At 36.8% G+C, this 26,861-nt stretch overlaps 1 protein-coding gene across 1 annotated transcript; it reads right to left on the bottom strand.

Moving 5' to 3' along the window:
• Window positions 1–86: 86 nt before the first annotated feature.
• On the bottom strand, window positions 87–16,522 carry LOC132854300 (leucine-rich repeat-containing protein 43-like). The gene is made up of 11 exons (XM_060882594.1): window positions 16,400–16,522; window positions 13,615–13,725; window positions 12,483–12,622; window positions 11,264–11,502; window positions 10,457–10,620; window positions 9,226–9,337; window positions 8,253–8,407; window positions 7,434–7,505; window positions 6,953–7,165; window positions 6,439–6,505; window positions 87–425 (listed from the first exon to the last, which is right to left on the bottom strand). The coding sequence occupies exons 1-11, from the start codon at window positions 16,520–16,522 to the stop codon at window positions 289–291; spliced, it is 1,533 nt and encodes a 510-aa protein (XP_060738577.1). The 3' UTR covers window positions 87–288.
• Window positions 16,523–26,861: the final 10,339 nt, after the last annotated feature.

The following is a 26,861-nucleotide window of genomic DNA, read 5'->3' as shown; positions in this document are numbered from 1 at the left end:
ATTTATTAATCTTCAGTAAATACTTTTATTTTATAAATATACATTTATTTATATCCCAGGAAAACTGGTTCTGTGGAGGAAATGCAATGATGGGGCAAAGCAGAGAACCCAGTGAAAATCCATGCAGGCAGGCTACGTTGTCCTGTCATCTGAATTTGTGCCTGAAAACTGTTTATTTGTTTATTTAAAATGATTTCAGTATACAATACAGCTACACACATGGGTGATGAAAAATCCACTGCTGAATGATATGTGGCCTTCACTGCATAAAGGCCTCTTTTGTCGAGTTTAGATAAATTGTCGTGATACTGAGGTTTTTTTGTCCAACCGGATGCTGAACTCCACAGTTAGAGGCTCCATCTCGGAAGGGTTGTTTTCATCAGCGGAGACATCAGGCACAACCTCATTACATTCTTTTTCTTTCCCTATGAAAAGACACAAGAGAATATCTACAAAAATGGAAAGAACACCCAAATGGGATGAGATTTTTATAGTTTAATTCTGAGGGACAACAACTGACAATGTTTTGGAAGATCTAGACTTTATTAACTCTGTGGTGTAACTGAATTCATTTTATTCTGTATGAACCTTTTGGAAACAGAGCACCTATATAAATTATATATATCTATATCTATAATTATCAGAGGTGGGTAGTAACGAATTACATTTACTTCGTTACATTTACTTGAGTACATTTTTTGGGTAACTTGTACTTTTTGAGTATAATTAAAGATGCGTACTTTTACTCAAGTAAAAGATTTTTAGTGGAAAAACTTTACTTTTACTTCGCTACAATCGGCGGCATTCCTCCGTTACTCAAATGGTAATAAATATGAGATTTAATAAATAATAATTAGTTTATATGACAAGTCTCGTGAGACATTGGAGAGGCTGCTTCGTGAGAGTAGGCGCCTTTAGTTGGAAGATGATGGCTGAAGCAGAGGAAGACGAGATCACCCGTGGCCTCAAATTAATTCTATATTTTCACTCCAAGATGCAAAAAATAATAGCTTTATAATGCGATGCATTCTGTGTGCACCAAAACAAACAGACATCGCAGCTTACAAGAATTCCAGCTCCAACCTAAAAAAACACGTAGCGGTAAGTGTCAAAATTATGCTTATTTGATGGTAATTTGGTAACTATGGGCACTTTGACCTTAACGTAATACTACATTTCACACACTGTCTGAATGTTTTCCCTCATATACGCTCTCATGCAATCCTGTGAACCCTACAAACAACACGTTCATGAACAAACTTTCATTATAAGCGTCTGCATTTTCATATCCATGTTCCACAAAATAAATTGAATTGCATGCTGTAAGACGTTTTGCATTTATACGCAAATCCTGACATCTCACTTAAGTTTGTTTTTTTTCACTAAAGTGTAGAACATATACAAAATAAAAATGGGATTATATTTTGTTTCATCCCTACCTAAAGAATCCATGTACTTACTTATAAAATGTAACAAATGTAAGAATAAAGTAAATTAATCTTAAAAGGAAGAGCAGGTTAGCCCAGCACATCATTCATTTACATCATTAAACCATTAATCACATTATATATATATATATATATATATATATATATATATATATATATATATATATATATATATATATATATATATATATATATGTATATATATACACATATATATATATATATGTGTAGAATATACAGAATAAAGAGACTTTTAAGGAGAGGTGTGTGAAAGCTCTCCAAGTAGTTTGAAAATCAGGGTTTTTGCTTCATATCAATCAGATGAGAAGTAACTAGTTAGATATATACGCACAAGTAAGGCTACCTGCAAGGCTTTTCTGCCAGACGCACCTCCACCAGTGCCGGGTAGGCAGCTGCAGGGTCATCAGCCGGGAGCCACCCATGATTGATGTTTCGCTCCTTTAATCCCGGAACATCTCTAGGTGGTGGAGCAGTGGCAGGGACGTCTCTCTGCCACCCCCTGCAGCTGCCCTAGGATCCATCCTTCCCCCAAGCCTTGTCTTTTCTGCATAGCCAGAGCCAAAAGCTCCCCTGCTCTGCCTCCTCTGCCAGGTCTTTCAGGGCCTTCTGCAGCTTGGTGCCTCTGACACCGAGAGTCTTAAGGAAACGCTGCGTGGAGGTTCCGGTGAAGCCCCTGCAACTAACCTCCAATGGAAAGATATATGCTCTCCACCCAGCTTGTGTGCATGCGGATGCAAGCTCTGCATACTTCTCCCTTTTCCTCTCAAATGCTGCCTCCATCCCGTCTTCCCATGGCACAGTTAGTTCGGCCATGATGACAGTCTTCGTGGTGGTGGGCCAGATTACAATGTCGGGTCGGAGGGATGTTATGGCAATCTGCTGTGGGAACTTCAATTGGCGACCAAGATCGGCTCTCAGGTCCCACTCACCTCCTGATGACAAGAGGGACCTCTCCCACACAAAGCTGCTTAGCGCCTCTCCCCCTTGGTTAACGAATTGGATGGACTTGTATGATGTTGTCATGCTGGCTTTATTCGCTTCGAGTCTACGTGCTTCAATTACCTCTGCTAGCTTTCGCAGGATGCGGTCGTGGCGCCATCCATACCGGCCCTGGGTCACAGCAGTCTTGCAGCCAGAGAGGATGTGTTGAAGGCTGGGACTCTGGTGGCCGCAAAGCTGGCAACAATCTTCTGTGCCGTACCAGCGGTGTAGGTTCTGGGGGCTTGGGAGGGTATCATACGTGGTCCTGATCAAGAAGCTTAGCCTCGCTTGGGGCAGCTTCCACAAGTCGGCCCAGGTGATGGTCCTATCGGTTACGGCCTCCCAGGTTGTCCATTTCCCTTGCTGGGATTGACTCACAGCTTTGACCCTATAGCTTTCGCCTTCCTCCTTCATAATCTCCTGGACAATCAGACTTTTCCTCTCTTTCTTTGTGGCTTTGGACCACATACTGTTTGATGTTATCCATCCGAAGCCTGCTCTGCCATGCTGTGTCAATCCCACTATTTCATGGTGTTTCAGACGAGTTATAGCCTGATTCACCGCTTGCTGCGCATCCCATTTCCTTCCGGTACGAACTTGGGCATTGGCATTTTGTACTACTGTGTCGGGAGAGTCTTTCAGCTCGAAGAGCAGCCTCACCTTTTCCAGTTTGTAACCCAAGCTGATGGTTTTCTTCGGAAGCCTCAGGATGTTCTTCCCAAACAGAGCTGAAGTGGACAGGCATCGGGGAAGGCCAAGCCACTTCCGGATGTAATTATTTGCCTTTGTGTCCATCTTCAGGACTGTCGATGAGGTGATCTCACATAATTTCAAGGGCCACAGCAAGCGATAGTATAAAGTGAACTGGTAGCACCAGATCTTGAATTTGCCTGGTAGAGGGCTTTCGTCTATCTTCTTTAAGCCACCAGTTAGTTGTGTGACTACAGAGGAAGCCACGTGTTTGATTGATAGGTCGGCAGTGTAGAGCCTTCCCAGGCTTTTCACTGGTTGGTCTATCAAGCATGGGATCTTCTCACCACTCACAGAGAAGGCGATGTTGTCTTTCCTGACTCCTTTTCGGATGGAAAGACTACGTGACTTGGATGGTTTTATCTTCATCCTGGCCCATGAGAGCAAGTCTTCGAGCCTTTTCAGCAGCCTGTTGGTACATGCCGCCGTCTGAAGTAGAGTGGTGACGTCATCCATGTAGCTCCGTAGCGGGGGAGTCGTTGACCTGATGGGGATCTGACTCCTCGGACTGACTGTCTTCCTCCAATAAGAATAACCTCAAAAGCTGTTGTGAAGAGTATGGGAGAGATGGAGCATCCCATGGCTATTCCTTTTTCCACTTGCTGCCACCCAGTAATAAATTCTGAGTTTGCGTAGCAGACTTGGAGGTTGTTGAAGTAGTTGGTTATGATACTCTGAATACATGGTGGAGTATGGAAGAAGTTGAGGGCAAACCTGATGAGCTGGTGTGGGACAGACCCATATGCGTTTGCGAGCTCTAACCACACGACATGGAGATCTGATTTATTGCGCTTGGCTGTCTGAATCTGAATTGGTTGATGTTGCAGGAGTCTTTCTCTTTTGGGATGAATACAGTGATTGCCCTTCACCATGCTGTAGGAATGGCATTGGTTTTCCAAGCAACGCACATTAGCCTCCACAGCAATTTCAGGACTGTAGGACTTTCACGGAGGCTGTCTCTGCTCTGGGTTCTGGTGTAGTTTTCCAGCTCCTGCTTGGTAATATGCAGAGTCCCAGTTTTTTTCTCTTCCAATAGGCTGCGGGCATACTTGAAAGGGTCCCAGTGGAAGCTCAGTAACTGAGTAACTAACTACTTGAGTAGTTTTTTCATCGGATACTTTTTTACTCTTACTCAAGTAACTATTAAGATTGTTACTTTTACTCTTACTTGAGTAAATATTTCCATAAGTACTTGTACTTTTACTTGAGTACAGATTTTGGATACTCTACCCACCTCTGATAATTATATATATCTGTTTCATTTTAAAAGTAGAACATTTTATTAGCTCGTTCACCAATTCAAGGTTGTGTTTATTGCACAAATATTTGTGTATAGCACTCAATTCTTAATTTCTTTAACTTGTTTTACATGCGGGGGGCAGGGTGGCTTAGTAGTTAGCACGTTTGCCTTACACCTTCAGGGATGGGGGTTCGATTCCCGCCTTGTGTGTGTGGAGTTTGCATGTTGTTCCCGTGCCTCGGGGGTTTCCTCCGGGTACTCCGGTTTCCTCCCCCGGTCCAAAGACATGCATGGTAGGTTGATTGGCATCTCTGGAAAAATTGTCCGTAGTATGTGATTGCGTGAGTGAATGAGAGTGTGTGTGCCCTGCGATGGGTTGGCACTCCGTCCAGGGTGTATCCTGCCTTGATGCCCAATGACGCCTGAGATAGGCACAGGCTCCCCGTGACCCGAGGTAGTTCGGATAAGCGGTAGAAAATGAATGAATGTTTTACATGCTGAAATTCTAATAAGTTTCTTCCCATTAAAACACTACAATACCCACCGTGCATTGCGTTCATCCAGCTCAAAGACCGTATGAATGGGCGTCATTGCAGGGAGTCAATATGATTCTGAGGCCCTCTAGTGGCTGCAGAACATTCCCATGTTAGTGAATGGAGACTGAGGCTAACAAATCTCCTTTAATTAATGTTCTGTTCAAATTTAATTGTTCTTTATATCTTCCCCAGTAGTTTTGCTCAAAATAAATGCGTTTTTATAAGAGTTATTTGTTGATAAAAATGTAAAAGGCGAGGTTGATGAGGTCATTTATAGGTCCAGGTTATGACAATCAAGCCTCATGGACATGTTACATTCAAAAGCTGAGCATAGTTCTGTGTCCAAAGCCATACCTTGTTCTGCTATGAACTGTTCTACCTGACCATCAGCAGTTGTTCCAATAGGTTTGTCTGAGCAAGGTCCTGATATCAATAATAATTTATTGACTATGACATTAGAAAACATTCTTTAGATGATTAGAGCTAGATAAAAGATCAGAGTAGTGTGTTTTTCCTTAAAGATTTTGTGCTGACTGTAAATGTTGACTACTGTTATGTTTTCAGCTATCTTACGTTAGTTACTTGATTAAATGATGTAAAACATCAGCTAGCTAGTTATGGTAGCTCAATGTAAAGTCTGTGAAATAAATAAAATAGGGAGTGGTAGCTTAATAGTTAAGACGGTTGTTTCATTCTATCCTCTATTATAAATAGAATGGACGGTTAACGCCAATATAGTTGCGTACACTTAGTTTTATTGAACACAACAAACCCGGTCTGTACTCTCAGATGTAAACAACATGAGACGACTGGTGTCACACTTAATACAGTCCGTGCTGCAACAACAACCATCCCAACAACGGTGAGCTACTGAACAGACGGTTGTTTGTTTGAATTCCACATCCACCAAACGTCAGTGCTGGGCCATTAATTGTCATTTGTATAAAAATGTGATACATGTATAAGGGCATCTGCCAAATGATGTAAATATCTAATTACAGATTATATATGAATTAAGAGTGCTGCACTTACTTTGACATAATCAATGTGCCATTTAGATATTTCATTTCTTTAGAGCATTTATTACATGTGGATGTGCTTTGGTCTTCACTACACTGGTGAGAGGTGGACTTGCTGCCCATGCTACTGTGCATGCTTTGTCTCTATTTTTTTGTTGATGGCCATTCTCATTTTGACCACACCCGCAACAAGAACAACGGAAATGGGTGGTTTAATGTTGTCCACTCATACAAACAGTCTTTGGTTATTAAAGTTATCCACTGATGTTCAAGGTGTTAATAAATTATTCTCTATTGGGGTTACACTCATAATCAGATATCTCACTTAAAAAATCCTGCATTTACATAGTGTATCAGGAGGGGGATTCCCTGGGTATGTAGGTCAAGAAACCTTTCCAAAATATAAACTAGTGTGCATAATTTCAGTATCATATATTTATCACCTTTTGATGAAGTTGGCTTTAGTATCTTATCTTTCTTGTTTTCTTCTTTAGGTTTCATACTTTTCTCCTGTGGAAGACAATATCATTATGAAAGAAAAAGCAGTTTGGACATTAGTTTTTGTATTTTGTACTGTACTTTGATGCACTTTTGCCTTCCTGCTAAAAGTGCTTGGATTTTTGTCCTATTAAATGTTTCTCTGGCTACCATACAAATGCACGGTTCTTTTTTACTCTGCTTTAATGCAAATTATTTAAAATGTAAAAAAAAAAACCCTTATGGACATCAGCCATCTTATGTTTGCTGTCTGACTTTCACAGAAAATCAGGTGTCCATGGCAGGAAACTTTTATAGACTATGTGAAGCCATAGACATGAGGTGACAAATCTGCTATTTGTAATCGCAAAAGAAACAAGCAAACAAGAAAACTAATTTGAATTAGAATTTCCTAGAACAACAAGTGACAAAGTAGACATGCATCTATACATTAAATAGTTTGGAGAGTTAATAACATACCTTTATCTGGGTGACTGCTGAGATGATGGCTTGACCTGAATGCTGCACCCCAAAGTCACACTCCACTTCAATTTGATACTTTCTGACCAACAGATCTTTCAGCTTTACATGTACTGACCCGAGGGTTTGCTTTATAGGCTGTTCATGTATCAGCTTGAGCTCTGACTCTTTTTTTTTCTTCTTATCTTTTGATTTTGTTCCTGCTATTTTGACCTACAAAACATGAACAAAGCAAATAAAAAACTAATGTAAATGTATTTTCTACAAAGCATTATTTCATAAGGATGATTATTTAGAGTGGTACAGGAAGTAGCATTGTAGGTGGATTGACTAATCTCAGTTGTGATTGTGCAAATGTGTGTGTGTGTGTGTGTGTGTGTGTGTGTGTGTGTGCGGATAGATAAAGATAAATGAATGATACGTGATGAAAATGGCCTATGATCTACTGTTAAAGGCTCCTTTATAGAGAACACTACTATACCTCTTTTTCTTTCTTGTTTGCTGATGCTTTGATTCCAGTGTTTTCAGCATTGGGTGCAGGCCAGGACAAAACCTATATACATCATTAAAAGTGTTAATGTTCTAAATAGTCTAATGATCTAAACTTCAATTCCAGATAAATTAATCACATCTTATGCCCTTATATCTTCGTATACGCTACTACCTAAATAAGAGGTCTATTTTACATTTCACTGATTTGACAAAAATATAAAAATATAAAACAAATATAAATTACACAACCTGATCAAAGGATTTAGATGTGAACATATTCTAGAATATGTATTATTATTACAACTTTATGTAAGGATACCCACACTGGAGGTTTATACAATCAAAAACATGAAAAGTGTAGCGGTTGGTAGACAAGTACACACTGGAAACACTGGCCCAAGAAAGGTTCTAGTCATGTTTGTTGTTAGTGTTTTATAAACATGACTAAACAGATCTGTTAACTGTGCTAACAACATCATGCTTCAATGTCAGAGCAGTGCACAAACCTTTCCCAGGAATAACACTAATCAGCAAAGTAACACCAGTATCACTAAACGCATAAAATATTTACATTTAAATGTACATAAGGAAGACCATATATCACCTAAATAAATAGCAGTGTTTCAAAGAAAGTCTAAAGACAAACTTCCTTAATACAATAAATTTCTGTTTATCACAGTATTGGCATAAACTTATATATCCTTTATCATTTATTTACAAAAGATATATGGTGTGCTCATGAATGTGTTATAAAGGCACAATTTAGGTACACATTAAATGAAGCCCATTTATTTAAAAAAATTCAAACCTTCTGCTCTTCCACAGTGAGCCAAAGGCCTCGGAGAATAAAGTTCTTGAGAGCTCTCAGGTCTCTGATGCGGTGTACACATGTATAATTAAAGTTGATTACTTCAGCCCACTCTTGCTGTGATGTCCAGTTCATAGCAACAGGAATGCTGAAGGCTTACAGAGACAGACAGAGACAAAAGGTTAACTAAGACTTACATTTACATTTACAGCATTTAGCAGACAGCATTTACAGCATTTAGAAGACTTTTTGTATTGTTCATCAGTCAAAAAAACAATCAGTCTGTTATGATGGTCAGTTGGGAGCTATTGGGAATGCAGGCTAAAGCTTTCTCAAAAGCAAAACTAAACCCAAAAAAAAAATGCATTCATTATTAAGCTGATATAGTAGTAGTGTAGTATAGATATTTGGGGTTTTTTCACATTCTGTATTATGTTTTTTTATTATTCTGTACATAATTTTTTAGCTATTGTGAGATAATGAACTGGCCTAGCTTTTAAAAATGTTTTCACATGTGCTCAAAATGGCTGTTTCTTTCAACTCCAGAGTGAAATGTTTAAGAGTGACATTAATATATGCTTCAGTTATTATCCTAATATCCAATAAACATTATTAACCCTTTTTACCAGGAGACTAACAATCTATTATGTAAGCAAGAGGGAAATCGTCTGGTAAAACAGAAATACTTCTGACACACTACAAATTCTTAAAGCTCTGAGTGTCTAGGTTTATATTTTATATGATTTTCAACCACAACTGATATTCAATGCTGAACATGGACATTAATTTTTGGCTACTGGGAAAAGGAGGTAAAATAAGATAAACAACAGTTAATGCTGTATATTACAAAGTTCAGATGAAATATATATAAACATTTTATATTTTTTTAGAAATACTTTTATATTTAGGATTTGTGGTTATGATTATTGTATTGAATGTATATAATGATAAATAATAAACTTTTATAATCTACCTTTTATAAGATTTTGATCATCTGATGGCATCCATGGACTTGGTGTTATGCTCCTATTCTCTTGTAAATTCTGTGGGGTATTTTCCAATGTTTGGCAATCAGCATGAATCTGCTGTGAAAATTCACTTTCAAAGTTACTCATCAAGAGGATTTTTCAGCATGCAGTATATTGCCCTACTGTACTGTGTAGAAATCAAATATGTTCAATAATATGTATACCCTTATATTAAAACATAAGCATATGCCTTTTTGCCTGATAGAATTTGGGGATAGAAAATGCTGACTATAAAGTCAACACACTGGCAGTTTTTTTCTTGTTTTTTGTTGTGTTTAAATGAGAAAAATGTAAGTTGCTTTGGATAAGAGCATCTGCCAAATACTGTAAATACTGTAACAATTTTTTTTCTTTTCTGCCAAAATGTAATATTATATAAAATTAAGAAAAAATACAAAAAATAACAATAAATATGGACTAATACAATAATTCATGAATGCGAAAATGTCATGAATAGTCCTAGTAATATCACTCCAAATTTGGTATTATTTAACTATATGGACTTTACCCTTAGTATGTGTCAGCTTCTAAAATGGCACATTTTCTAACATCTCTTAATATTTTTATTTTATTATTTCACAAAGCCAAAGCACACTGACATTCACTCAAGTCACGAAATCATGTGTGCGATATGTAAGCTATTTTGTCATGATTTTAAATTGGTATTTTTAGGTGTCAGATCAAATCTCCTCCAAAGCAAAGATACCAACAGTGTGAAGGAAAATCTGACCAAGCGTTCTCCTATATTTCAAGTTCACTTTGAGTTAATTCATAACTTTGTCCGTAAATAAATCATTCCTAAGGTACTTTAATGCTGAACATTAATGTGTCCATGCTATTAATTATTTTTGTCGTATTTATGTATTGGCATTGGCATTCCATATTTTTGGAGCGTACAGCCCAAATCATCCATTTCAGCCTGACATTGTCATTACAGTAAGCTTGGATGCTGTTCCTCTCTTTTTGGACTAAACTCCATTACTCCAAAAACTAAATCTAAACACTCCATACTCCTGCATGTTTGTAGAACATCTATAATGCTTGTAGAACATCTATAATGCTTGTCTGAGGTCTGAACACAGATGCGTTTTAGAATTAAATCGACAATGCATGTATGTAACAGCTCTGAACATAAGCCTTAAATTATGACTAAAATTCACACTGAAGTTTGCTTACACTTTTCTGGAACTGAGCTTCATCAAGAAATTCATAAGAGACGGAGTAGCTGTAGCTAACCAGGGGGAATTCAACTGCACTGCCATCTGGCTGCAAAGCAAAGTTAGGAACACCCTTCATCTTCTTAACACACACAGTCACCTCCGCTTCCTCAGAGATTGAGGCTTGAAATGGAAAAAGTAAAACATCTTCATTATCGTCATCAGCAGCAGCAGCAGTATCAACATCAGTAAGAGCTTTTTCATGTTCACGGTGGTAGAGGATCCAGAGCCCTTTCCAAATTGAACAATTGAAATTGAACAAATTGATGTAGAGCCACCAGTTTAAAAAACTCCAGGGGACAACAACATTACTACTGATGATGCATTACAGCTGGTTAATTGCACAACCAACATTTATTAGAATTAAACTAATATAATATTTGTTGAAAATAAACAAAGCATTTGAAATACATTTTAAATTGAACAGATATAATATCTAGATGCTATAAGACCAATATTTATTTCTAGGCTTAAACATATCTTTGTTGAGATGTAAAGATCTTTTTATATTTTACCAGACAGCCTCTTTTAAAAAAGGATCCTCTAATTAAATTAAACCTATAATGTTGGAACATTTTTTCAAGATTTTATAAATGCTTTGACTGTGAACTTCTCATTAGGTCTCATAGGATACACTGATTGTTAGGGAAATACAATTTATATTTTATTATTATTATAAGTAAGTATATTATAAGTTTTATTTATTATTGAGGCACACAAGTTGCTTACAGTCTTACTGACCCTTGGGAAAAAATAATAATATTACCTCCGAGTTGGGCAAGGCCACTGAAGCGATGTCGGTCATCTGGTGTTACTTGATTTCCGTCTAGGTAGAGCAAATGCACTAAGCTGTCCAGTGTAAAGCCCGGGTACAAAGTGGTTAGGGTTAGAGGATTTCCCTCTAGAACTAAACTCCGTAGGCGAGGCAGTCGCGAGAGTACATCCACAAGACCATACTGTTTTGTATATCCAGACCAACTCAAGTCAAGGGACATCAGCTGAGGCCTTGACAGACCAAATGAGATTACACCATTTTAAAGTACAGGAAGTGAAGCAGAAAGAAATACACAAGAGCAAATATGGATCACTTACCAAGCCTTTGTCAAAAATCTGTTCAGGTGAATTATGTAAATATATAATCTACAGATCAGTCTTTTATATCAAACTCCCTGAGATGACATGAGGAAGAAATCTTGTGAGAAACCAGACACAAAATAGAATGCTTCCTCATCTGGGTGACATTAATGATGCATAATAGTAATAAGAAATGAGAGTGTTGAAAAAGGTCTTCAGTATGAGCATCAGAGTCACTTGTCTTGTACAATCAAGTTTTAAATCTAACTTTTAATCTATAGTATTCAGCTATTCAAGCTTTAGTATTTAGTCTATAGCATTCTGTATCCACTGAATGAGACATATTGTCAGGACTCTGCCTGGACTTTGGCCATGTGCCTTTTGTTTATGTTTCATGTTCACGTGTCTGCCCTGCCCTTGTCTTTTCTGCCCCGCCTCTGCACACCTGTCCCTTGTGTATAATGATTATTTGTATTATTTAATTGAGCCGCGTTGCTTCGTGCAGCGCGGAATCCTAGTGTCTCCTGTCGTCGTCATGTCTGTGTCCTGTTTCGTGTTTCTTTAATTTATTAAATCCCCGTTTTTGTTAAGCTGTCCTGCGTTTGGGTCCGTTTTTATCCCGCGTTCACTGACACATATGAACATTTTCATCAAGTGTGATCTTTAAGCTATCCAAATAAGACAGTTTTTTCTGATATTTTCTTTTTGCAGGTTGTGGTTTTTACTGTATAAGACCAGAAACATTTCTCACAATAAGGAATTCATGCAAAGTCCTGGATAATGCAGCCTTAGCTAAATGTGTGTTGTTTACACTCAGAGTAAATTAAGTGTATTGTGTTTTTTGTAAAACAAACAAACAAACAAAAAAAAAAACAGAGATGTAAAAACATTTCATGTGGTCAAGCCCTTACCAAAGATCAGCAGTAAAACATTGGAGGTCTTCAGGAGAACCAAGAAAGTTGTTACCAATGCCTAAATGCAGGAGATAAGGAGGAAGGTCTGTGACCAGACTCTTGAGAGTGGAAATCCGATTGCCATAAAGTTCAAGAACCTTTAAATGGATCAAACGAAATAATCATTTTATTATTATTCACATCAGTTAGCATTCTCATTCAGGTTTCAGCAAGATTATTCCAAGGAACTATAATAAAAAAAAAAAAGGACCAATATAATAAATAGCCAAATAGAATAAATAAAAGAAGTTTATTTATTAGCACACAATTAAAACTATACTTCTTAAATGCATCCAAAGCTGCAGAAATCAAAATTACATAATACATACCCATAGTGAGGTATTAGTGAAAATTAAAATAACACACACAGGGTTATATACACAGTCCACAATCAGGCAGTGGTCAGTAGTTCCTGCAAGACGAAGGCATTGATGCTATGGACTGGCCTGCCCGTTCCCCAGACCTGAATCCAATTGAGCACATCTGGGACATCATGTCTCGCTCCATCCACCAACACCACGTTGCACCACAGACTGTCCAGGAGTTGGCAGATGCTTTAGTCCAGGTCTAGGAGGAGATCCCTCAGGGGACCTCCCGCCACCTCATCAGGAGCATGCCCAGGCATTATAGGGAGGTCATACAGGCACGTGGAGGCCACACACACTACTGAGCCTCATTTTGACTTGTTTTAAGGACATTACATCAAAGTTGGATCAGCCTGTAGTGTGTTTTTTTCAACTTCAATTTTGAGTGTGACTCCAAATCCAGACCTCCGTGGGTTAATAAATTTGATTTTCATTGATAATTTTTGTGTGATTTTGTTGTCAGCACATTCAACTATGTAAAGAACAAAGTATTAAATAAGACTATTCCATTCATTCAGATCTAGGATGTGTTGCTTAAGTGTTCCCTTTATTTTTTTGAGCAGTGTATATAAATAACAAAAGGTGCTCTGGTTTTGTTTTTTATAAGCTAACTTGTGCAGGATGTTGACTAAGAATGTGAGCAAAAGCTACTGGGTCCAGTCTCGGATGTTTATGAAGGAAACATATATCAATATATCCCTTGAAGAAGTCCAATAGTTCCTTACCTTAAGTGTCTTTGGAAGGTTCTTTGAAGGAACCTTAGTGATGTTGTTAACAGTTAATATGAGCTCTTCCAGAAAACTGAACATCAACAATCCCTCGTCAATAACCGAGACCTAAAACAGAACGATTACTCAATAAATAAAACGTTTCAGCAAAAACTTATGCTTTGAACAAATTCAAATAACAATAAAAATGACAGATTTCACTTAGAAATGGATATAAAACGTCCACATTTCAGAGTAATATAGAAATTATAGGCATTTGTATTGAGATAAAGTAATTAATAAAACGCTACAACTCCCCTCACCAGTAAACCACCCACACGAGTTTATTAATATATTTCACCCAGTGGCAAAACACACATTCAAACTAACTGATAAAATCTAGAAAACTGACTTCAATAATTATCTTGACATCAGATTTAAGTGTATAGGAAACACTGCAGACATGACTGGTACAATTAGCAATAAGGAAAATGTTACACATAAATGGATCAGCAGTGCTTTGACACTCATGTATCCTGTGTGGGTAAGTTTCGGAGTTTCCCTTGATGGTATTTCATAACTTCCATCTTATTAAAATTTGATTTGGATCTCAACATTTTTAGCATAACACTTAATCCAAGATGTGGAACGCAGGAGATCCTGCTACAAGAACGACATGCACTTACTGTGAAATTGTGGAAAAATGTTAGATGTCTGAATGATTGGATGTGTATCGTTTATATTTTAATTATGTAAGATGTAATTAAGTAATTTATAAGGATTTAAATATACTGTACTTTTAAACATACTGAGTGTGGAAACAAAGATCTAGCCATTGTTCTACGTAGACAATTTTTGATGTAGGTCATGATGGTACACTGTATAGTAACTGGAATTTTACACACAGCATCACACAGCTGTAGCATAATCATTTGCCATTCGGATTCAAAATCTAGAAAACTTGTACTAGATCATTTTTAGAAAAAAAGAAAACGTTTACATAATTAATAGACAAATCCACAATCATATCCATCAATCCACTTCTCTAGCATTTACAGTATCCTACACAGGGTTGAAGGAAGCATTTATCCCAGAGGGCTCGGGGCACAAGGCGGTGGACACCCAGGGCAGGTTGCCAGTCCATTACAACACACCCCTTCACACACATCTGACAATTTAGACTGCATATCTTTGGACTGGGAGAGTAAACAAGAGTATGGAGGAAGGATTTGAACCCCAAACCCTGGAGGTGTGAGGCAAACGTGTTAGTCATTAAGCCACCATGCCCTTTAAACCATATCCAAAGTTAAAAAAATCATAGATCACGAAACACTATTAACTATGAACAGGTGTACAAATAATACATTAAACTTTGTATAAATTTGTTTTAATAAATATGCTCTCATTTACAAGAAAGCAAGAGCAGTGGTACCTCAGTGGCTACGGTTGTCAATGAAAAGGAAATGTTTCAAAGAATACCAAGTAGTCAACTAGACAAAAAGATTTTTTGTTTATTTAAATTTTCATTGCTGGTAAAATGTTGTCAATTAAGGAAGCATAGAAATCTCAGTATAAAAGTTATATCTGAATTTGGTTTTTATTTAATTATTCTCATGTTTCATTTCTATTTGATAATTGATTTATGTTTTTAATTTTATTCTTTTATCTATTATTTTATTGAGAGACCACCTATTCAAAAAAATTTAATCAAATCAGGAAAAAAACTTTTTTATGACACTAACTAACACCGTTGTAAACACTAATATTAAACATCATTTTCAAGTGGTGAGAATCCCAAATGATCAATGGCTCAAATTATGAGAATTATCAGATTATGTAGGAAACACAAACTTTAATTATTTACTTAGAGCTATCCAAAGTTTCAACTTTTTGCACCATTTTTAACAGTTATTTGCAGATGACACACTGTTGATACTAAGACTGCTGAGTTTATTTTCTAGCCTTATTTGGGTGAGTGAGATTCATTTGTGATAAATTATGTCTGATAAGACAGAATATCTGATGGTGGGTTTTTCATGAAATTATGCGTGCTTCCTCATACGTGCGTTTTGAAAGTGTGACGTTTCGAAAAGCCAAACTTTCAAAAAAGAAGAACGATAATAATTTTTTCTGATAATAATATATATTAGAAAATTATAATTATTAATAGTTATAGTAAAGAATGAATCTATGCGACACACAGTACCACAGTAAAACTATTATTTTTTCCATTAAATAAAGGAGCTTTGTTGTTAGCACACTGGCTTTGACTCTTCAGGGTTGGGGGTTTGGTTCCACTCTCTGCCCTGTGTGTGTGTGTGGAGTTTGCATGTTCTTCTTGTGCTTTGGGGTGTCCTCTTCCATAATAAAGACATTTCCTGTAGGCTGAATGGAATCTTTGTTCATAGTATATGTACAATCTCCTGGTCCTAAAGTGCCCCATAGTGTCCCGGGTACCATAGAATAGGCTCCAGGTTCCCAAATGGATTAAAATTTTATTTGCCACATACAAACACATGCACATACAGCATGTAGTGAAATACTTTTTATGACTGTCCTTGCTAAATAAAAATAGTCAGATAGTTTTATATACATAAAAACAATAAGATAAGAACAGTAAGATAAGTATAGAATATATATTATATTTCTTATATAAGGAAATATAAGGAAAGAAAGTGATGGATGAAAGTGTAGAAATTAAAGGCACCAATTTGTTTAGAGTATTACTTAAATATTTATTTTGTGTCTCTCTGGGAGAAATGACAATAGAAGCTTCTTAGGTTGACTTGAAAACGTGACTCACCCCTTTATCCACGATCCGTAGAGTTGTGAAGGATGAACGTATCAATTTGGTGTTCAGTTTCTCTGGTGACTTCACAGCCAGTTCTCTCAAGACTAAGGCCGGAGGACTCCATGATGCGTCCATATGCCATAATGATAGTGGGCATCGAAGCAGGTCATGGAGGGTGTCTTGCTCCTCTATCTGTGCACCTCTGCACTCGTCATCATGCCAGACTTCAGAGCCTCTTAAAGTTGACTAGATATATAGTATTTTACATTTGACATTAATATTTTAATATTAATATATAATAGTAAATTTTAAAATATATTAATTTTAAACTTTAATTGTATATATTAATTTATTTATTTTTATCCTTATTTTTTCTTCTTATTGTTATATATTTATTTCTTTTTTCTCTCTCTTCTGTTTCCATACTTCTGTAGTAGCTTTGAGACAATGGGAATTGTTAAAAGTGCTATACCAATAAACTGAATTAAATTGAATTGAATTGACTTGTGCTGTAGATGCAAGGAAGCTAATAAACAGTAAGTTATTGTTCACAGGTTTCGAAATAAAAATTGTTTTAAGCGCTCATTTGTTTTGACAAAAGAGCATTAAGACATTTACACAGAATCAACAAAAACAAGTGAAATTCATTAAAATAATAGTGGAAATATATTATTAAGTATTATATAGTGGTAACTTTACAGTACATTTAGCAATGTAGAATTGTTATATCAGGTTGTATTGATATTTATTTTTACTTTCATGCTATAGAATTTGTCATGTACAGTATAAAATAATTATTTACACATTTATCATATAATTATTTATCTTGCCAAATTTATGATCATCAGGATAAGATGTTGACTTCTAAGTTGCTTTCCCAAATGAGATCCTTCTTAAACCTTTAATTCATTCATTCATTTTCTACCACTTATACGAACTACCTCGGGTCACGGGGAGCCTGTGCCTATCTCAGGCGTCATCGGGCATCAAGGCAGGATACACCCTGGACGGAGTGCCAACCGAGTGCCAACGGAGTGCACACACACACACTCTCCTTCACTCACGCAATCACACACTACGGACAATTTTCCAGAGATGCCAATCAACCTACCATGCATGTCTTTGGACCGGGGGAGGAAACCGGAGTACCCGGAGGAAACCCCCGAGGCACGGGGAGAACATGCAAACTCCACACACACAAGGCTGAGGCGGGAATCGAACCCCCAACCCTGGAGGTGTGAGGCGAACGTGCTAACCACTAAGCCACCGTGCCCCTAAACCTTTAATTGATTATTCATATTTAGTAAATGTATTATTTTTCTGTATTTAAATGTATTTTCTTTTTTTATATTATTTTTTATGTAGGTATATACAGTATACATACATACTGTATATACCTTTGCCAATGTAAATGTAAATATGTTAAACTACATGCCATGATAGGGATCACGTCACTCACCCAGCTCACTCTGCCACACGGGAAGCTTTCCAAACACAGGCCATGAATAAGCTTGTCGATGGCTGACGTGAGTGTGCGACAGTCCATCAGGCTCATGAGCAAAACAAAGACAAGGATTGATATTTTTCCTATATTTTTATGGTAAAATTTCAATAGTGGTTACATCTTCTGCATTTCTTCTCAGTAAAGACTCTCTCTGTGCTGTGTTGTGTTGTGAATGGTTGCCAGGCAACACACATTGGCTTCCATTGGCTGTGTGGTATGTCAGGAAGGATTAATAGCTGGTACCAAAAATCAACCCAGGAACTAATATTTTGTAAAAATGTAGAACTCAAACAGCAAACTCTGCAAGCACACTGTGATGCAGTATTTCTTACAGTCCTAAATGTTATACAGAATCTTGGTTTTGATAAATATTTTAATTGAAAAACAAATCTATAAACCTATAAAATGATCTATTTAATACTATATACAAGACTATAAAATCTACCTAGACTAAGACTAGGTGGATTTTGTGGTGATGATGTCTTGGGGTCTCTCTAACTGTGAAATGAAGACATTACTGCTGACTCATTAAACCATATTCCCACCAGAGTACTTTGATATGGTGCAAAGGAAAGTTTTTTTTAGCAGATTTTTATCTCACACAAGCATTGCGCATCCCTTCACTTCAGGTATTCCCCCTACATGATTATAAATAAGAAAACATGCATACAAAGATACTGAAAACACAACTGACAAGGTATCAGCATATAGGAGACTTCGGCAACATGGTGCGCGTAGCAGGTTGGTGAATTCTACCTTCGATTTGAAAACTAGATGACTTTAAAAATGCGAGGTACATATGCATTTAGGTATTTAGATAATTAATTGTCTTGCAGCCAGCACACTACTGTCAGAGCTGCTGGTAAATTTAGAGAATTTAGAGAAATTTGCTTTTCAAAGTAATCAACACTTTCGGACAAAAAAGAGAATTGAGAATTGAGAATTAAGACGCCAGGTGATTAAATTTATTATGAACACATGGCATTATGATGAACAGCAGCACATATGTTACAGCATAAAAATCTTCACAAAACTCTTCAAGGACTTCATTAATAATTAAGGCATTATTAGAGTTTAAAAAAACAAACAAACAGAAAAAAACAAGTTTGTTACTAAATTGATAAAACTATGATAATCACCATGAATCAGGAATTAATAACTGTGTTTCTGTATTAATACTTGTATTAACTGTGTAATAAATTTACAAGGTACATCCATAATAACACTGTTATGTTCCCTTATGTAGGATCCACTCTCTTTGTTCATGTCATGATCCTTCTTGTATGCAACTTGATTAAGAAAACTCATTCTGCCACAACTCCTGTTTTACCCTCTGTTCCTGTATGGTGTTTACTTAGCTATAACTCTAATACCCTGTGTAACACATACGTAAGTATATTTTATATGCAATCTTACACATTTTTTAAAGAATATCTGAAAAAAGATACATTTGTCAACATTTGTGATTATATTTTCAGAAAAACAAAGTCAATCAGTGTAGTCCAGCAAATCTCAGTGGGATATCAAGCAATATCAAGGAGTCTGTTTGTGCCTTCAAGAAATATCTCAGCTCAGTGAAATGGCATGGTGAAAAAAAGAGAAACAACTACACAGTCTTCGCAGAACAATTCATTATGAATTTCCACATGATTGACTGCAATTACACCATAGAGCTGGATAAAAGAGTACACTCAAAAAGACATTATGACCAAAAATGTCTGGCTTTAAATGTACTGGAGAATTTATGCTCATGGTTTATGAATAATGCCTCCATTTCATGTTCTACACATCCTGAACAGTGTTGCATGAAAACTACAGTTTATTCCTTGAACTTGAACAATTCAACACGTGGTTGAAATCTCTGTAGCTTAAATTCCTTAACATGTTGTTATAAATTTTTTAAGTAAATTATTAATTTAATTATTTATTTGTTTTTATGTCTATTCAAAACTGTAATATCTCTGTTGGAATTCACAGCACAGTACAAAGACAATAATAAATATAAATGCAACAAACTCTGCCTCCTGCATTCTCTGGCTCTTATTGTAAAAAATGTAAAATTCTCTTCAGTTTGCAGTGCAAACTTTAAGTGTTTGAAGTAGGGTGTTTTGTTGTCCACTGTAGGTTTTGTGTCCACTGAATGTCTCCATTTTGAATATCAAGAAACACCTGGATACCTATTTGTCTTTGTGTTCATGCATGCAAAAAAAACTTACACCAAAGTCACAAAGTCATACATGAAAACAGTATTTGCTATAATTACATTATCTATTATAATAACATTCTCCTCCATATGTTCACATTTCCAGCCATCTACTATAGACCAGTGGACATGTGCATACATTCTGCTAGCATGGTTTAGCATGGAGTCTGATTGCACACTCTCTCAATATCTGTTAGGTTAGCTAGATTTCCTCCTTTTTATCAGGTCAGTCAGCCACCCTAGTGCTGCAGTTTACTGCTGGGTTGTTTCCTCCCTCCACATAACAGTCCTGTTAGTATGTACAGTAACATGTACCATGCAACTGTCACATGTACTGTTCTCAATTAGCTGTGTGATTATTTGTTCATGCAGCGGATATACAGTATGAACACTCTTGAAGCTGAAGACCGGGACCAGCAACTCGCTTGCTGTTTGGCATGGACCATCTCTAAGAGGCCATGTTTGATTTAGGCATCTCCTGCACTGACTGCTGACTGGTTTTTTTAGAGATCTAATTTGTATAGTGTTCTTTGTTGGAGCAAAAAAAAGGTTCTTAAGGTTTAACAACATTTGTTTTTTAATCAGACACCTTTATGATAAATGGCATTTTGATATTTCATTTTTCATTAATCCCATTATTCCAAGTCACTTTCTGGTGCATGGACAACCTGGTGTCAGACATCTTAAATTGCTTACTCTGGAACAAATACAACAGAGAAAGTCAGACATTAACATAGCCCTCCTTATAGCATTTTGTCTTTTTATCCTGACTCTAATGTCAAACTCTGCCCATGTTGCCATCCACTACAAGGGGAAATCTTGAACAGAGATCTCAAAAAGTAGATCTTCTCTAGTAAGTTAGGTGACAGGTGATACGTATGCAAGGAATCCACAGAGAACCCTTTTTTTTAAATAGTGTTGATTTAGATTTTGTCAAAATACTCATACTTAACTACAGTTTCTCTGTATATTTTCCACCTCTCAAAGTCCCCAGTTTTATATTCCAAGTGTTGGTGTGGCTACAGGTTCGACAACAAACCAGAGTTCATGGCTGATTTCAGTTGTTTATCTTCTGTTTTTTATCTTTTGTTCTTTGCCTCTTAAGTGTCATACGCAGCCACATTGCATCTTTGTGAATAAGACTGACGATGCCTGATGTAAATTCTGTTGGGTTCATAGCAAAAAAAGCACTATACCTCATATCCTGTCATAATGAACCCTATTCTCCATCAGATGTATGAGATATGAAGAGCCTGTGTAGCTGGCAACTGAAACAAATCTACCCACAGGAAACAGCTAAGGTTTGAGAGCATTTCATTTCAAACAAACTGCATTAGAAACCTACAGAGACCCAGATATCCTTATATTCATTATACCACACCAATACGTATCCTGTGTAACTGAGATGGAAAGGGATCAGAACAGAATTATTATTTAAAATATATAGAAAAAACATACAATGTTTGGAAATTTAAAATGCATGGAGAAATCAGATATATAAGTTAAGAGAAAAAAATTATTCAGAAATCGCTGTTCATAAACTTTAGTTCAGCACTCAACACAACCATTTAACAGCACCTGATTGAGAAGCTGATCCTCCCTCTGCAACTGGATCCTGGACCTCCAGACTGGGAGACCTCAGTCAGTCAGGATCGGTAACAACATTTCCAGCACCACCACACTGAGCATTGGAGCCCCTCAGGGCTGCGTGCTCAGCCCACTGCTGTTCACTTTGATGACTGATGACTGTGTAGCAATGAACAGCTTGAACCATATCACCAAGTTTGCCGATGACATGGCAGTGGTGGGTCTCATCAGCAAGAACGATGAGTCAGAATACAGAGAGGAGGTGAAACAGCTAACTGCCTGGTGTAGAGTCAACAACCTGTCTCTGAATGTTGATAAAACTAAAGAGATGGTTGTTGACTTCAGAAGAGCACAGAGTGGCGACTCTCCACTGAACATTGACAGATCATCTGCAGAGATTGTCAAAAGCACCAAATTCCTTGGTGTTCATCTAGTGGAGAACTTTACCAGGTCACTCAACACCAGCTCCATCACCAAGAAAGCCCAGCAGCATCTCTACTTCTTACAAAGTCTGAGAGCATCCATTTACACTTTTACAGAGGGGCCATTGAGAGCATCCTGAGCAACTGCATCAATGCCTGTTTTGGGAATTGCACCATCTCAGATTGGAAGACACTTCAGTGAATAGTGAAAACAGCTGAGAAGATCATTGAAGTCTCTCTTCCGTCTATCATGGACATTTACACCACACGCTGCATCTGCAAAGCCAACAGCATGGCTCTGCATACAACTCTGTGTTGTTCTATGTAGTTCTGAGTCTTTGTTCTGTGTAGCACCATGGTCCTAGAGAAACCTGTACTGCGTCAGCTATATATGGTTGAGATGACAATAAAAGCTTCCTGACTTGACTTGACACATACTCTTGTATAGGGAAATCTATAGGTACTAAGGCTAAGGAGGAAGCAGCAGTCGCCCCCTAGTGGTTCAGAATGCAGTGTCTGGTTTTAAATAAAATATGCAAATAACATTTCACTAAAAATGTACACTTATAAAGTCCGTATCAAGGTCTTTGTTAATCTGCTTTGTGGCAATGCCCATTGTTAAAAGTGTTAAATAATGGAATTGCATTAAAAAAACTTTAACCTTTATGTCACACCCAACATTTATTTGTTTTCAATGACTTTTTGCTTGCATTGAAAATTTGATCTTTACACAGATTTGTAACTGTCATCTGATGCCCCATATGTTAGCTTTTTTAATATATGCAGATTTGAATGTTCATGAAATTTAAATTACTTTTAGATATTTTGGGTTGATTAACATGCAGTCTTGGAATTCCAGCAGCAGCTAAGATTACTTAAACCTGTTTTTATATTAATTCATTCATTTACTCATTCGTTTTTCATTCATTCATTCATTCATTCATTCATTCATTCATTCATTCATTCATTCATTTCTCCAGACTTCTCCATCCAAAGAAGGAGATTCCAGCCCATCTTTTGGGATCGACAAACCTAAAATATAAAAAAGTCATACATTTCTTGAATTAATTTGCAGAGTAAAAGTCCTAGGGAAATGTAAATAGCTCTATTACCAACTTGCTAATAATCCTAATTTATAGGGAACACCATTGACATATATTAATACAGAATTAGTTAGGGTCTAAATAGCAATAAACATTATTATAGTAATGAAGAAATGTGTGCATTGTGTTTAATACAGGTTAAATAATTAAGCACAGTGAAATGTTTGTGTTACCATTTGGCTTATTATCTCACCATTTCTTTGACCTGTGATTATAATGTATTAATTAATTAGCTGAATCAAAACAGCAGATTGTGACAAATCTACACATATTCCATACATTTCATCTTTAGTAACTCCTTTATCCTGTTCAGGATATGAAGCCTGTCCTACATAACCGTAACCTGACCTTAAATGGGATGCCAGTTTTTCTACATTCTCACTCTCATTCCCACAGATAAGTGGAGAACATTTAAAATACCTTTAAGACAATATCTCAAGCTTAGGATCCTGGAACTCTTTCCACACAGAATATTGAGAAAGTCTAATATATACCAGAATGTAAAAGCAGATAGATTTAGGTTTCTTTTTACACGGGCAGAAAATATTGTAATAGAATAAAAAGAACATTACAAGGAACAGAGAGATGTACAAGCTTCTAAATTGGTAGAATGGAATCCCATCTCATTACAGAACTTCAGTTCACTCTAGCCAAACAAACAGAGATCTACAGTGTATAAGTCAATAGGTGAATGCAAACTAAGAATCTAGCAGAGGGTAAGGTGACCTGAGCCAGTCCCCCACTACATCCTAATATATTTTATAGATGCTGGTGAAAAAAATGGTAAAGTACAATATGGAATTATAAGAAAGAAAGAAAGAAAGAAAGAAAGAAAGAAAGAAAGAAAGAAAGAAAGAAAGAAAGAAAAAGTAAAGAATTGTCTTGTAAACAATGAAATACTTAGTGGAACAGATGGAACAGAAAATTGTTAATTTCTCTGCTCTGCTTAGTAAAATATGAGGGAGCATAATATTTTAAATCTTAAACAATACTGCATATCTAATTCTAAGCTAAACCTACATCTAATTGTACATCTAAGTGCAGAAATTGCTTGAAAACTATGAAATACTGAGTGAAAATTTTACACTTTGTGCTCTGTTTAGTGAAACATCAGGGGGCACAACAACGTTTAACCCAAACAATACTGCATATCTAATTTTAAGCTAAATCTACATCTTAGTACGTTTCAAGTGATTTATAAAATGAACTTTTATTTGTTATCAGGATATGGAGAAAATATAATGTATTCCTGAACGTAAAAGCAGATACATTTAGGTTCATATTTATATATACTATTTATATAAAGAATATACTAATAGAATAAAAAGAACATCACAAGGAACAGAGTTTCTATGCACACAAAAGGCTTATTTCTCTCAAATATTGTTCACAAATCTGTCTAAATCTGTGTTATTGAGCACTTCTCCTTTGCCGAGATAATCAATCCACCTCACTGTGTGGCAGATCAAGATGCTGATTAAAAAGGCCACAATAAAAGGCCACTCTAAAATGTGCAGTTTTACTATATTGGGGGGTCCGGAAACCAGTCAGTATCCAGTGTGACCACCACTTGCCTCACGCAGTGCAACACAACTCCTTTGCATAGAGTTGATCAGGTTGTTGATTGTGGCCTGTGGAATGTTGGTCCACTCCTCTTCAATGGCTGTGCAAAGTTGCTAGATATCAGTAGGAACTGGAACACGCTGTCATATGTGCCGATCCAGAGCATCCCAAACATGCTCAATGAGTGACATGTCCGGTGAGTATGCTGGCCATGCAAGAACTGGGATGTTTTCAGCTTCCAGGAATTGTGTACAGATCCTTGAAACATGGGGGCGTGCATTATCATGCTGCAAAATGAGGTGATGGTCCTGGATGAATGGCACAACAATGGGCCTCAGGATCTTGTTATGGTATCTCTGTGCATTCAAAATGTCATCAATAAAATGCACCAGTGTTTGTTGTCCATAACATATGTGTGCTCATACCATAACCCCACTGCCACCATGAGCCACTTGATCCACAACGTTGACATCAGCAAACCGCTCACCCACATGATGCCATACACCAGTGGTCTTCACTATTTTTTTCATGTGAGCCACACTGATAGGACAAAGTCAATAGGAGAGCCACTTTCACCGCAAATTATGCCAAGTTATTTAGTCTTAAATAGCTTATCTGTTTAAATACAATGTACAATATTGCAATACAATAATTACTCGAGTTCCGGATGATGCATGCTCCCCATCAGTTACCTCTTTTGTCACTGTCACATTGCTTTGTTGCTGTTCATTTTGTGCGCAGGATTGTTTGATAAGAAATCGATCCATTTTTTAGCCCGTGTGTACAGTAAACACAAGTTGTTAACTAGCATGAAACACAAACTAGCTTCTGGCAGGCCGCCAAAAACTGGCTATTGCGCATAACGCAGTGAGTCAGTGACGAGTCAAATAATATATATAAATATATATATTATTATTTGTAATAGAGCACGTCTGTTTTTCTATGCTTCCCTGATTGTTTTTAATGTTATTTAAATGAAAAATAAATTTTAACCACATGATCATATCATCGTATTATTTACTGCCATGTGAGCCGCATATTAAAGCTTGGCGAGCCGCAGGAGGCTCGCGAGCCGCGCAATGAGTAACACTGCCATACACGCTTGTCTGCCATCTGCCCTGTATAGTGAAAACCGTGAAGACAACACCTCTCCAATGTGCCAGATGCCATTGAATGTGAGCATTTGCCCACTCAAGTCAGTTACGACGACGAACTGCAGTCAGGTCGAGACCCCGATGAGGACGACGAGCATGCAGATGAGCTTGCTATATTTCCCAATATATATATACCCAAACTATATTTCTTGAAATAATGAAAAGCAAAGCCTTTTTTTGCATTGCTATATGACTTGATATGTTCTATGAAAATACTCAGCTGTCTCTTTTTACAGAATTAGATGAGGACTTTGTGACACTACAGTACATCCCGGTTTCACAGCATTTCACTTCCAGCAGTGTGTTGTTCCTGTCCCAGACTGAAATACAATCACTGTCCAGTCAGTAGTAAGCTTTATTCAAGTCAAGTCAAGTCAAGTCACTTTTATTGTCACATCACCAGCACATGTACATCAGTGACAGCACATGTGCCTTGGTGAGTGAAATTCTTAGGAGCAAACTCCAGAAATTGCAGAACAGTTATACAGATAAGGATATAGATAATGAGTTAACATGTGAAAATGTGCAAAAATTTGCAATTTGCTCATACATTTAGTCAGTACAATATGTGTGTACAATATGTACAATTAACAAACATAATGGAATCAACAGGTGAAATGTGCAGTATGCTCATACATATAATCAGTACAATATGTGTGTACAATATGTACAATTACCAAACAGATAATGAAATCAACAAGTGAACATGTGCAATATGCTCATACATATAGTCAGTACACACAGAGTACTATTGGGCATCCTTACAGTAGCACTACACATTATGTGCAATATGTACTTATATATGTATATGTGTAAATATATGTAAATATATTATATTTAAAATACTATAAGGTGCAACAGATTGTACAGGTACAGAAGTGACATGGATGTGCATCGGATGGTATCTAGTGGTAACAGATGGATTATGGTATTAAATG

This window comes from Tachysurus vachellii, chromosome 12, assembly GCF_030014155.1.
Source record: "Tachysurus vachellii isolate PV-2020 chromosome 12, HZAU_Pvac_v1, whole genome shotgun sequence".
Lineage (NCBI taxonomy): Eukaryota > Metazoa > Chordata > Actinopteri > Siluriformes > Bagridae > Tachysurus > Tachysurus vachellii.
The sequence above is the reverse complement of the archived record's forward strand: the minus strand, read 5'-3'. Positions and strand labels throughout refer to the sequence as shown.

Excerpts from the sequence above, each read along its gene's own strand:
- LOC132854300 (XM_060882594.1), bottom strand. The coding sequence starts at position 16,522 with ATGGACGCATCATGGAGTCCTCCGGCCTTAGTCTTGAGAGAACTGGCT. Across the intron at positions 9,338-10,456 it reads AAGCTCAGTTCCAGAAAAGT|CAGATTCATGCTGATTGCCA; the intron begins GTAAGCAAACTT and ends GAATTTTCACAG. Across the intron at positions 8,408-9,225 it reads TGATCAAAATCTTATAAAAG|CCTTCAGCATTCCTGTTGCT; the intron begins GTAGATTATAAA and ends TGTCTCTGTAAG.